Here is a 12,040-nt window from a genome sequence, read left to right on the forward strand (position 1 = left end):
AGCCTTGGCCGGGAGACCGGGTCTGGACGAAGGTGTGGGCGGCGGAGGGAGGCTGAGCGGATGCCTCCTCGTCTCTTCCGGGCCGCTGACCCCAGCGTCCAGCTGCTGCGCAAGGAAGGGCGGGCCGCTTCGGCCTGAACAGCGTCCTAAGGCAGCTGTCCCCTCGAGGCCCCCGTAGTCCCGGGATTCAAGGGTCACGTGACACAAGGTTTTACCATGGCTTCCTCCAAGCCTCTGTCTCGCTTCTGGGAATGGGGCAAGAATATCGTGTGTGTGGGGAGGAACTACGTAGACCACGTCAAGGAGATGCGCAGCGCGGTGCTAAGCGAGCCTGTGCTTTTCTTGAAGCCGTCCACCGCGTACGCTCCCGAGGGCTCACCGGTGTTAATGCCCGCCTACTGCCAGAACCTGCACCACGAGGTGGAGTTGGGTGTGCTCTTGGGCAGGCGTGCTCAAGCCGTCCCCGAGGCCGCCGCCATGGACTACGTGGCCGGCTACGCTCTGTGCCTGGACATGACTGCCAGAGATGTGCAGGAAGAATGCAAGAAGAAGGGACTGCCCTGGACCCTGGCCAAGAGCTTCACGGCCTCCTGTCCTGTCAGCGCCTTCGTGCCCAAGGAGAAGGTCCCTGACCCTCACGCCCTAAGACTGTGGCTCAAGGTCAACGGTGAACTCAGGCAGGAGGGCAAAACTTCGTCTATGATCTTTTCCATCCCCTACATCATTAGCTACGTTTCCAAGATAGTAACCTTGGAAGAAGGAGATCTTATCTTGACCGGGACTCCAAAGGGAGTTGGGCCAGTTAAAGAAAATGATGAGATCGAGGCTGGAATAGATGGGGTGGTTAGTATGAAGTTCAAGGTGAAAAAGTCAGAATACTGAGTTGTTCTTAACGAGTGTCACAGGAGAAAGGAGACATAAGCAAGTGAAGTAACTAAATGTCAATCTTAATGAAAATCTAAAATGGGTCCTTAAAAATAAATAACGTGATTTTAAAAATTGGGGCAGAAATGAAAATGGGAATAACCACACTAAAGAATATTTAATGCTTCCCAAGAGGAGATGTGTTAAACTAAGCTCGGAAAAGTTGTAATTTTCTTCTCTGAAACTGAACTGAGTAAGACTTCTGTAAATTGTATCTCCATTAATGATGTTACCCTTTAGGAAAGCTGTTTATACACTCCAGTTGGTTCTTACTAGGGAAAGCTCTTCATCCCAAAATCAGATAAAAGTTTTGTTAAGCGAGCAATTGTTGAAGTCCTGCCTTGTTTACTTGGAGTGTATATATTGGGCTGTGACTTCTGAGTTTGGGAGGTAATCTTGAAATTGTTTTCCAAATAAACACGTTTCTTGTGTGACCTAAAAGTGTACTTTCTTTCCCTGTGGGGGAGGGGTACTTCTTCCTCTGGGGCATCAGACTTTGGTCTTGGGCTCCTGAGCACTGTGCTTTAACAAAGTGAACCAGTCCCTCCACATCAATCTAAGAGGCCCTAGGAAACCAACAGCCTGGAAATGCTGCCTTTGCTCTTGCCTGCACCGTTTCCTGATAGAAGAGCCCTCAGGATGTCCAGCACAGCTTTCGGGGGCCCAGTGGAGGCTTCTGCTGTGCCGGTACAGAGTCTGCCGTCCCCTTTCAGTAATTTATCAGTGCTGCTAGGCATTATGCCAACTATAGTTCATTCCATGTTCTTGTGCGTTGTGTTTTTAACAAAGCTGTGAGGTTTGTTAGCCCTATCATCCTGATGACAATGTAGACCTAGAGGCTAGCAACTGTGGCAGGGCCTGTTTGTAAGGAAACTGTCATAAACTCAGAGTCTGAAGTTTTAACCAAAGTATAGGTAGTGCCATATAAGTAAATATATAAGAAAATTTAAACATATGGGTATTCTGTGAGCCCAAGGCTTAATTATGATTTATTATGAAGTCCCATAGTGATATTGGTTTAATAAATGTGACTTTTAAACAGAATCTTATTATAACTCAGGATGACCCTGAATTCATGATCCACCTGACCTAAGTTTTCCATTATTTTATCTTTAGTAGTTTATTTAATTACTTAGCTGTCAATGTTTAATACAAATGAGTTAGGAATTTTATTTTTTATTTTTGGTTTTTCAAGACAGGGTTTCTCTGTAGCTTTTAGTGCCCGTCCTGGAACTAGCTCTTGTAGACCAGGCTGGCCTCGAACTCACAGAGATTTGCCTGCCTCTGCCTCTGCTGGGATTAAAGGTATGCACCACCACTGCCTAGCAAGTTAGGAATTTTAGATAAGAAAAGGAACAAAAGAAAAAATCTTAAGATTTCATCTACCCAGAGACAGCCAAAGTTAGACATTTAGTATAAATTCTTCCAAATCTGAATATGCATATTATTTTAAGTGGAATTTTTGGACAGGATCTAACTATGTAGCTCAGGCGTGCCTGTACCTCATGATCCTCTTTCCCTAGTCGCCTGAGTGCTGCTGAAATAACAGGTATATGCCACTACCATAGTTTTCCAACCTGGTTTTTATACTGGCTATTGTGATTTCCACATCAGTCCGCACCGTTCTGCAATTTGATTTTCATCGATTATGAAAGACTCTAGGTCAGTCAGTTCTTTGGTTTTAGACATTAGGGTGTGCTGGTGAAATCAGCACATTGATAATTCCTGATTCGTGTGGCTGGGTTCCCAAAGTCAAACAGTGAGCCCAAAGGGCATGCCGCCCATTTGAAGCTGTACTTTAATCTAGCTAGCAAGTACAAGGTTCAACTGAGAAACATCTACTAAGTTGACAGAGCAATTAAGCAAGCTGAAGGTACAAGCTAGTGCCCAGAAAGTACAGTGCCCATGGGACCAATGTCCACCAAACAATGAAATGAGCTTTGTCACAAACATCTGACACCAGCATTACAGTTGTAGCACACAAAGTCCTTGGAAGTAAGAATCAAAAACTGAACCCAACTCCCACAATTTCTCAGCTGCTAAAATCACAGTAAACCTCACACCCAGGAGATAAATACTCTTTCAACTTATTTTAAATAAATATAATCTATGAAAAAGTTGGAAGATTCATCCAATGAAGTCAAATTACCCTTCAGTAGATTTAACAACTGTAACTTTCAGATATGGAGAGATAGTTCAGAGGTTAAGAACACTGCTCTTCCAGAAGATTCAAGTTTGACCCCCAACATCCACATGACTACTTATCTACTGTCTGTAACTCCAGTCCAAGAGAATCGATACCCTGTGATCTCTGTGAGCACTGGATGCACATGGTGCATGGACATACAGGCAGCCCAAACACCCATACACATACAAATTTAAAACAACACAAAACATTGTTCACCGGACATAGTGGTGCATACCTTTAATCACAGCACTGGGGAGACAGTGTGGTCTACATTGTGTGTTTCAGGACAGCCAAGAATACATAGACTGTTTCAAAATACAAAAAAAAATTATTTGCTAATTACACATAAAATAATTTCATAATACATTAGTCTATGCAGAATATGTCTTGACTTCTGTTACAGTGATTTTATTTATTTATTTATTTGGTTTTTCGAGACAGGGTTTCTCTGTAGCTTTGGTGCCTGTCCCGGAACTAGCTCTTGTAGACCAGGCTGGCCTCGAACTCCCAAAGATCCGCCTGCCTCTCCCTCCCGAGTGTTGGGATTAAAGGCGTGCGCCACCACCGCCTGGCGATGTTTTTTAATGTATTGGAGCACATGCCTTTAATTCCAACATTAAAGAGGCAGAGGTAGGTGAATCTCTGGGAGTTCAAGGCCTGGACCTTCTTATGTAGACCAGGCTGTTTCAAAAAACAATAAAATTTAAACTGGTTGTTGTTGGTGGTGTGTGCCTTTAACCCCAGCACTCCAGAGGCAGAGACAGGTGGATCTCTGTGAGCTCGAGGCCAGCCTGGTCTATAGAGTTGATGCCAGGACAGGCTCTAAAACTACACAGAGAAACCCCGTCTCAATAAACCAAAATAAATAGATAAATAAATAAAAATTAAAAAATAAAATAAAAATCCACTGGTTATCTATAAAAAGTGAACATTAGGCCAGGCCCAGCTACTCATGAGTCTAAGACAGGAGGATAGCAAATTCAAGATCTGTATGAGCTACAGAGTATGCAGCTAGTCTGTGCAATTTAGTGAGGCTCAGTCTCAAATAAAAAGTAAAGAAGAAAAAGTAGAAAGTGGGGGAGAGGACTGCTGAGAATTTACTTAGTGATGAGATGCTTGCCTCATATTCATGAGGTCATAGGTTCAATCCTAGCATCATATTGACAGCACACGCCTAGCACTCAGGAGATGGAGGCAGGAGAATCAGGAGGAGTTCAAGTATAGGAAGATAGGACCTACAAGGCCAGGAGAAGAGCCAGCCTGGAGTCTGCCTGAGGATCTATCAACAGGCGCTGTCAGAGGTCCTGATCATGCCTAGCTAATGAGGGGCGACCACGCAATGTCAACTGATGGGAACGCAGCCTGGGTGCTGGAAGAGGGCATATAAGGCTCTCACCATAGCTGAATAAAGGAGTCTGCTGTTTGTCTTTTACCTGACCTCCAGCACCTTCTTACCCTCTCCCCAGCACATTCAAGTTCATCCTTCGCTACATATCAAATTCAAGGCCAGACTACGTAGATCTGTGTCACAAAAAAGAAGAGGGTGTATATAGAAAATCAGTGATAAAGTACTTGCCTACCACCACCACGTGTAAAACTCTGTGTTCCATCCCAAGGACCAGAGGGGAAAGTATTATCCATTCACTTGAACACCTTTTCAGGCTAGTGAACACTCATCTAATTATTTTTAATTGGTATATCTTCTTAGATCATATGCCCCAGAAGCAGATCATAAGATGGGAATCATTGTCCAGGTAACGTTTTGAAGGGGTGCTCTCAGGAAGATAAGTGAAGGAACAAGGAAATGCAAAGCAGGTGGAAAGGACGGGATCGAAACTCAGTGGGCAGATGACTCCGGTTGGAGAGAGCAATAAAGTAGTCTACAGACATAGTGCACTTTGTCTCCCTCAGAGCCGCATCAGGCATCCCTGCTTCTCACAGAAGCAGGGAAATCTCTGAAAACTTGGAGTTAATGGGGTGAGGTGTGGGGCAACATTCTCCACAGGTTTAGTTTCTGGTGTTTAAAAAGACACAACAAGGCGAGAACTGTTTTCAAACACAACATTGAGTGTTTATTCTTTAGGGGGAAAAGGCTATGAAACTGATTATCTGGTTTACACTTAAAGATTTAGGTGCATTTTGTCAAAATGTGTAGGAAAGAGAATATACAAATTTGTACTTGACAAGTGTTATGTAGCTATTTCCTCCAAGATAAAGCTTTCCATTTTATGGAAGCCCCTTAAGATAGGATCTTCTGAAGTGAAGTGAAACAAGCAGTTCTTCAGAGAAGCTACTTAAAGTCTCGGGAAACAAACATCTCAATAGTTTCAGGAAGTCCCTGAAACTGACCAAAAGTCTAGAACCCTCTTTTCCCAAGCTTATGTAAACAGTTAGGACTGCTATGAGATGTTCTTAGACATGCTGAGCTGCCCAGAAGAGTTTCAGACATGCTGAACTTCCTGGAAGAGGCAGAGATCAGCCAACTTGCCTGGAAGAGAGAGACCCCTCTAGTTCCAGTAGATCCAACTTGGAAGGGATCTTTTAGCTTTTGGAGGGGCAGTGCTGCTTGAGAAGGTCCTGAAGAAGGCAGGTTGAACTGCCTGGAAGAGGCTCAGACAAATTGAGCTTTCTGTCAAACTATCTGCAAATTCTTCAGTGAGCTCTGAGATTCCAGATTTCACGCAACTTTATCCATGGTGAAACGGGCTTTGGTGATACAACTGTCTGACTCGTTTCCGCTCCAGTAAGTACTCTCACACCTACACTCCTATAAGTAACCACACATTGTCTTATCAAGTTGGACTTTGGTAGTATTCCTATTTTGGTCTGTCATTGGTTCCCTATCTGGGGTGAGTAGACGTTAGTTAGATTAGTGTAACAGCATGAAAGTTTCAGAATGCCTTTCCCAGCCCTACAAACTCTAACCACGGCCAAGTACCATGACTAGGTGATAATTTGCATCTCTTTAAATACCCCCCTGCTGCATCTCTACAAATGTAATCATGGTAACTCCACTATCAGGTTGGTTTTCCATTTCTTTTCACTATGAACACTAAGCAACTATGCTAAGACTTTTGTCTGTTTTTTTTTTTTTTCCGAGACAGGGTTTCTATGTGTAGACCCTGCTGTCCTAGAGCTTTGTAGACCAGGCTGGCCTCAAACTCACTGAGATCCACTTGTCTCTGCCTCCCAAGTGCTGGGATTAAGGGTGTGCACCACCACCACACAGCCAACTTTTGTCTGCTTAAAGGGAAATGGAAGTGTAATTTTAAGTGTCTCACAGGCCTTGGGGAGCTAGCTATACAGAAGAGGAGGTGGAAAGACAGTAAAAGTCAGAGGGAATGGATGACACCAAGGAAACAGTGAGGACTGACGCAAATGTCACCTCAGTGTGTGTCAAAATGCACAGGCCTTTCCAGGTTCCGGTCAGACAGTGTCCCAGCGCTAAGAGGGGAAGTGGACATAGGTGCATGCGCCTAACCAAGGACCTCTCTCCAGTTGACATCTGCTTGTAAAGGAAAAATTATTTTCTCCAATGGAGTCTCATTGAGTATATTAAACACACTTAAGGGAGGCCTCATGCCCAGCAGCTGATAAAGAACACAAAATGAACTCTGTTTTTTGTTTTTTTGGGTTTTTTGTTTTTTTTTTTTTGGTTTTTGGTTTTTTGAGACAGGTTTTTCTGTGGTTTTAGAGCCTGTTCTGGAACTAGCTCTTGTAGATCAGGCTTGCCTCGAACTCACAGAGATCCACCTGCCTCTGCTTCCCAAGTGCTGGGATTAAAGGTATGTGCCACCACCACCCAGCTTGATTTTCTGTTTTTATAGGTTTTGTGTGTATATGTGTCTGTGTGTGTTTATTTGTTTTCTGTACTTTTTCTTTTTTTATTCTAGTTCATTTGCCATTTTTGTTTGCTTGTTTTTTCTCTAGAGAAAAAGAAAGAAGGAAGGATGTTAGAAGGGTGGAGAGGTGGGGAGGGTCTAGGAGGCATTGGAAGATGGAAAAACAGAATGTAGTGTATGAAAAAATTTCTTTTCAACAATTATTTGGAGTGGTGCAGTTGTTTTGTTTTTCAAGGTAGGGTTTCTCTATGTAGTCCTGCCTGTTTGGGAACTTGCTCTGTAGAACAGTCTAGCCTAGAACTCAGAGATCCACCCACCTCTGCCTCCTGTGTGCTGTGATTAAAGGCGTGTGCCACCACCCAGCTCAATAAAATATTGTATACCTATTTTTATACCTATTTTTAAAAAGTAATTATAAGTGTCAAAATATACTAGGAAAAATTTCATACAACAAAATCTTACTAAGTGATAAAGACAACAATAACTGGCATTTGCTGTCCAAAGGCTAAGTACATAAGGCTACGTGCTTTGCAAGAGTTAACCCGAGTTTTCCCGATTGCCATGAGAATTTGTAATTAAGAATCACAAAAGGAGAAACTTTGAACGGGCGACCTGAGAGCAGCGAATGGAGCTTGAACCCAAAGCCACAGAGTCTGCCCACTCAGCTGTCTTTGTTTCTACCTCTGTTTGAGCTTTTATAGCCCATCTGGGAAATAATTTCCCTGACACATATAAGGTGATACCAGTAAGATGCCATTTCTAAGTTATACAAGAAAGATTCAGAGCCGGGCGGTGGTGACACACACCTTTGATCCCAGCACTGGGAGGCAGAGGTAGGTGGTTCTCTGTGTATTCGAGGCCAGCCAGGTATACAGAGCAAGTTCTAGGGTAGCCCGGGCTGTCTTAAAGGAAAAAAAAGATTCAGTAATGTTAGCTAGCAATTTATGGGACTGAAAACATGACTCAGTGGTTAACAGCACTGACTGCTCATTGCAGAAGACTCAAGTTCAGTTCCCAGAACTCATGTCAGCCCACAACTGTCTATAAGTCCAGTTCCAGGGGCTCTGATACCCTCTTCTGCCCTCTGCAGGCACTAGGCATGTGGTACACATACATGCATGCAGGTAAAACATCCATACGCATAAACAATAAAATATTAAAAATAAAAAATATGTTAGCAATTAATGAACTAGGCATGATGGTGCATGCTATAGTCCTAGTGCACGGGAAGTGACAGCAGAAGGATCAGGAGTTCAAGGCCAGCCTAAGATGCATAGTGAATTTGAAGCCAGCTTGATCTGCAAAACAAGATACATAAGCACACACACAGAGAAAGTAGCAATTTAATATCTAGAAATGTAGCCGGGCAGTGATGGTGCATGCCTTTAATCCCAGCACTCGAGAGGCAGAGGAAGGTGGATCTCTGTGAGTTCGAGGCCAGCCTGGTCTACAAGAGCTAGTTCCAGGACAGGCTCCAAAGCTAGAGAGAAACCCAGTCTCAAAAGACCACCACCAACAAAAAATAATAAAGATTAAAAAATAAATTTTTATTAATTGATTAATTAATTATTTTTTCCCAGTCCGACTACAGTTTCCCTTCCCTTCCTTCTGTCCTCCCAGTTCCTGCTCCTCACCTCCCCCATCCACTCTCTCTCCCATCTCTTCAGAAAAGTGCAGCCCTCCCAGCCATGGCATATCAAGTTGCAGGAAGACTAGGCACCTCCTCTCCTATTAAGGATGAACAAGGCAACCCAGCAAGAGGAAAGGGTCCCAAGAGCAGGCAACAGAATCAGAAACAGCCCCAACTCTGTCTGCCAGGAGTCCCACAAGAGGACCAAGTCTTATATTTTTAATGGTTATATTTCATTATATGAATATAGGACAGTGAATATAATCAAATACCATTGCACACTTAAGATGATTCCTAATATGGGTTTGGAGTACATGCCTTCAATCTCAGGACTGAGAAGAAAGAGGCAGGCATATTTCCAAAAAATTATATGCTTATATCTATAATATAATTTGTAAATGATATACTTTAATATGGATGGAGAGAAGACAAACATGCAAGAAAGACATACAAAAGTGTTGTATGCCGGGCGGTAGTGGCGCCTGCCTTTAATCCCAGCACTCGGGAGGCAGAGGCAGGCGGATCTCTGTGAGTTCTAGACCAGCCTGGTCTACAAGAGCTAGTTCCAGGACAGGCTCCAAAACCACAGAGAAACCCTGTCTCGAAAAACAACAACAACAAAAAAGTGTTGTATGTTTGCACAGGCATGTTTAGTGCAGCAAAGTTCCTAATAGCCCAAAGGTTAAAAAAAAATCTCAAATGTCACCAGCAGATGAACAGATAAGTAAAATATAGCATACCCAGCTAAAGCAGTATTTCTCAGCTATACAAAAGAATGACACATATTACATAATGGGTGAACTTAAAGATCATTATACTAAGTAAAGGCAGCCAGTCACAAGGACAAACACTGTGGGATCCACTCAGGTGAGGTGCCCAGAATAGCCTAATTCTCAGAGATGAGATGTAGATCAGAGGTTACCTGAGCTGTAGGGAGGGGAGAATGTGTGAAGTTGCAGTATGGAAGGAAGTAAACCAGTCTGGAAAGGTAATGAGCACACAACATTATAAACATACTAATGCCACTGATTCGTATAAGTAAAAATGGTTAAGATTATGAATTTTATGCTATATATGTTTTATCAGAATATTAAAAAGTACATTTAAAAATATGAACCACAAGCTAAAAATGTGATATTATAATTATCCTGTTCTGTTATCTATTATTTTCTATGAAAAATATAAAACTTGATTAAGAGTAGTTGTGAAATAGCCCAGGATTTCTCAGGATAAAGAATGTGCACATACACAAATGGTGTTTCTGTCACGTATTGTGAATGAGACCAATAAACTCACTACAGCATAGTCTACAAAGGAAAAGTTGTCTAATCGCCCGGCATGAGCCCTGTATCTGGCAGAAAGCAGTTCCTGGGGACGCAGATAGGAGCACGGAAGAGTGGTGGTGTTTGGAACTGAGGTGGGGTACTTCTACTTCTTTGCATGCCTGCATTTTAGCTAGTCTACAAATTAAATTTCGGATGTTGATTTTGCTTTTGATCTTAGTTAAAAAGATTTTTTGACTGCTTTTGTAACTTAATCACATAAAAGCATAAGTTAAACTTGACACACACCTTTGATTTGGTGCGGCTTGCCAATAGGTCAGGCAGATTCCTGCCACCAGCAAAATCCTGCACATTGGTGACAGTTCAGAACCAAGACAGAGATAAAGTCACCTTGGTTGTGAGCACGGAATTTAGAGCCCTCTGCTGGCCACGCTGTTACTCAGCTGTGCCAGGGACCAGCATTGCCAGGGCACCCAGGAGAATGTGGTGAGACAGCCAGCATAGCTGAAGACATTGGCACAGGAACCAAGCTGGTGCTTACAGACCTGCATAGCCCAGAAGCCTCTGGCATGCCAGAGTGGAATCCAGTGAGGGACACCATTATGGTTTGGGTCAAAAGTGTTTGGTTGTCCCTATTGGACGTCTGTGAAATGACTGGCTCAAGAGAGCTCTGATATCATCAATGGATTAGTTCATTGCTTGGCTGTTGGGAGGCATGGGAAACTAAGGACACAGCCAGGCATGGGTATACACCTTTCTAATCCTAGCACCTGGGAGGCAGAGACAGGAGCATCAAGGAACCTTCAGTATACAGTAAGTTCAACACTATCCCTATAATCTTAGTACTTAGGAGCCTGACACAAAAGGATTGTAAATTCAAGGCCAGCCTGCCATAAGAAAACCCCGTTGAAGAATACAGGGGTGGGGAACTAGGAGGTGAGACCTGGCAGAAGGAAGGGATCCTGGGGGGTATGTTCTTGGGAACCTATCCTTCCTCTGCTTCCCAGTCTCTACAAGGAGAGCAGTTTTGGGTCTGATACATGCCACCACTCGTGGTATTCAGCCTCAAGCAAAAGCAATGGGTGAAGGGATAATGTCTGATATCATGAGCCAAAGCTAATCTCTCCTCCTTCAAGTGTATTTTTTTTTGGAACTTTATTATAGCTAACAACCACATAGCCACTCTCAGCCACTAGCAGATGTGAATCCTGCTATGGCTCTCACTTCTCTTCTCCCAGCCAAATGGCTCCAACTCTTCTTCCCTCCTTTCTTGTCACCCTGATGACACATAGCTTACATGATACACATTTCCTTCTCAAAGAGAATGGGAGAAAGCACTTTACCAGTTCCATCTTGCTGTGTAGATCAAGTCCTTCACTACCACAGCTGTTAGGATATACCAGGATCATCTGGCAAACCACCATGACTGCATATAGTAAACCATAGACTGCATTGAATAAGGCGCATGTACCTTCCAACAACAGTGTCACAAGAGAGTCCAATGTACTCACTTTCTGTCTTCGTCCAGCTCTGCGAAGGGCAATGGGTCAGATTTGAAGTTTGCAGTCAGTGTCGAGCTAGGGTTGGTCTTACAGAAGGGCCTATTCCTGAAACAAGTAGCCCAGATCTGTGTGGGGCTGAGCACTGTGCCCTGTGCTGCTTCAGAGAAGAGTAGGATGAAAAGCAGCTGCCACCTTTGTATCTTGGGAAAATTCCCTCTTCAAAGTTCTTGGGACTCAGACATCAATCCTGTAGCTCTTGAAGCCGGTCTCCTCCCCAGTGAGTCACAGGTGCCAAGCCTGCGTCAGCAAGCCTTTGCATGCACCAGGTAGTTTCAGTGTCGTCACCAAAGCCAGGGCCAGCTCCTGCACAGTCTTGCCTTCTGCCCAACATCAGAGCCTTTTACTGTGTCCTGTCAAATATGTGCCACCACACTACAAGGAAGATAACTGAAAGGTTCTAACCCTCCAGAGACAAAGAAACCGTTCACACCCATGAGGAAGATCAAGCATATTTATTACTGTACATGAGCAACTGTTTCCCAGTGTGAGAGAGGACAGCAAAGCTGTTAGAAATCGTTTTCCAAGTAGGAAACAGTGACAACCTAAGAAATAGTTTTATTACATTAGGCAAAATATGTTTTACACATAATTCTCAAACATTCCATTTTAAA

At 43.4% G+C, this 12,040-nt stretch overlaps 1 protein-coding gene across 1 annotated transcript; it reads left to right on the forward strand.

The window, feature by feature from the left end:
• The first annotated feature begins 12 nt into the window (after positions 1 to 12).
• Fahd1 (fumarylacetoacetate hydrolase domain containing 1) lies at positions 13 to 1,358 on the forward strand. Its single transcript, XM_041676311.1, has one exon. The coding sequence runs from the start codon at positions 217 to 219 to the stop codon at positions 880 to 882; it is 666 nt and encodes a 221-aa protein (XP_041532245.1). The 5' UTR covers positions 13 to 216; the 3' UTR covers positions 883 to 1,358.
• The last annotated feature ends 10,682 nt before the right edge of the window (positions 1,359 to 12,040 follow it).

The sequence above is a fragment of the Microtus oregoni genome, unplaced genomic scaffold (genome assembly GCF_018167655.1).
Source record: "Microtus oregoni isolate MIOR12 unplaced genomic scaffold, Mior012 000027F_ref0000203, whole genome shotgun sequence".
Classification (NCBI taxonomy): Eukaryota; Metazoa; Chordata; class Mammalia; order Rodentia; family Cricetidae; genus Microtus; species Microtus oregoni.

What these genes read in the sequence shown, in the direction of transcription:
- Fahd1 (XM_041676311.1), top strand. Translation starts at nt 217, where the DNA reads ATGGCTTCCTCCAAGCCTCTGTCTCGCTTCTGGGAATGGGGCAAGAAT.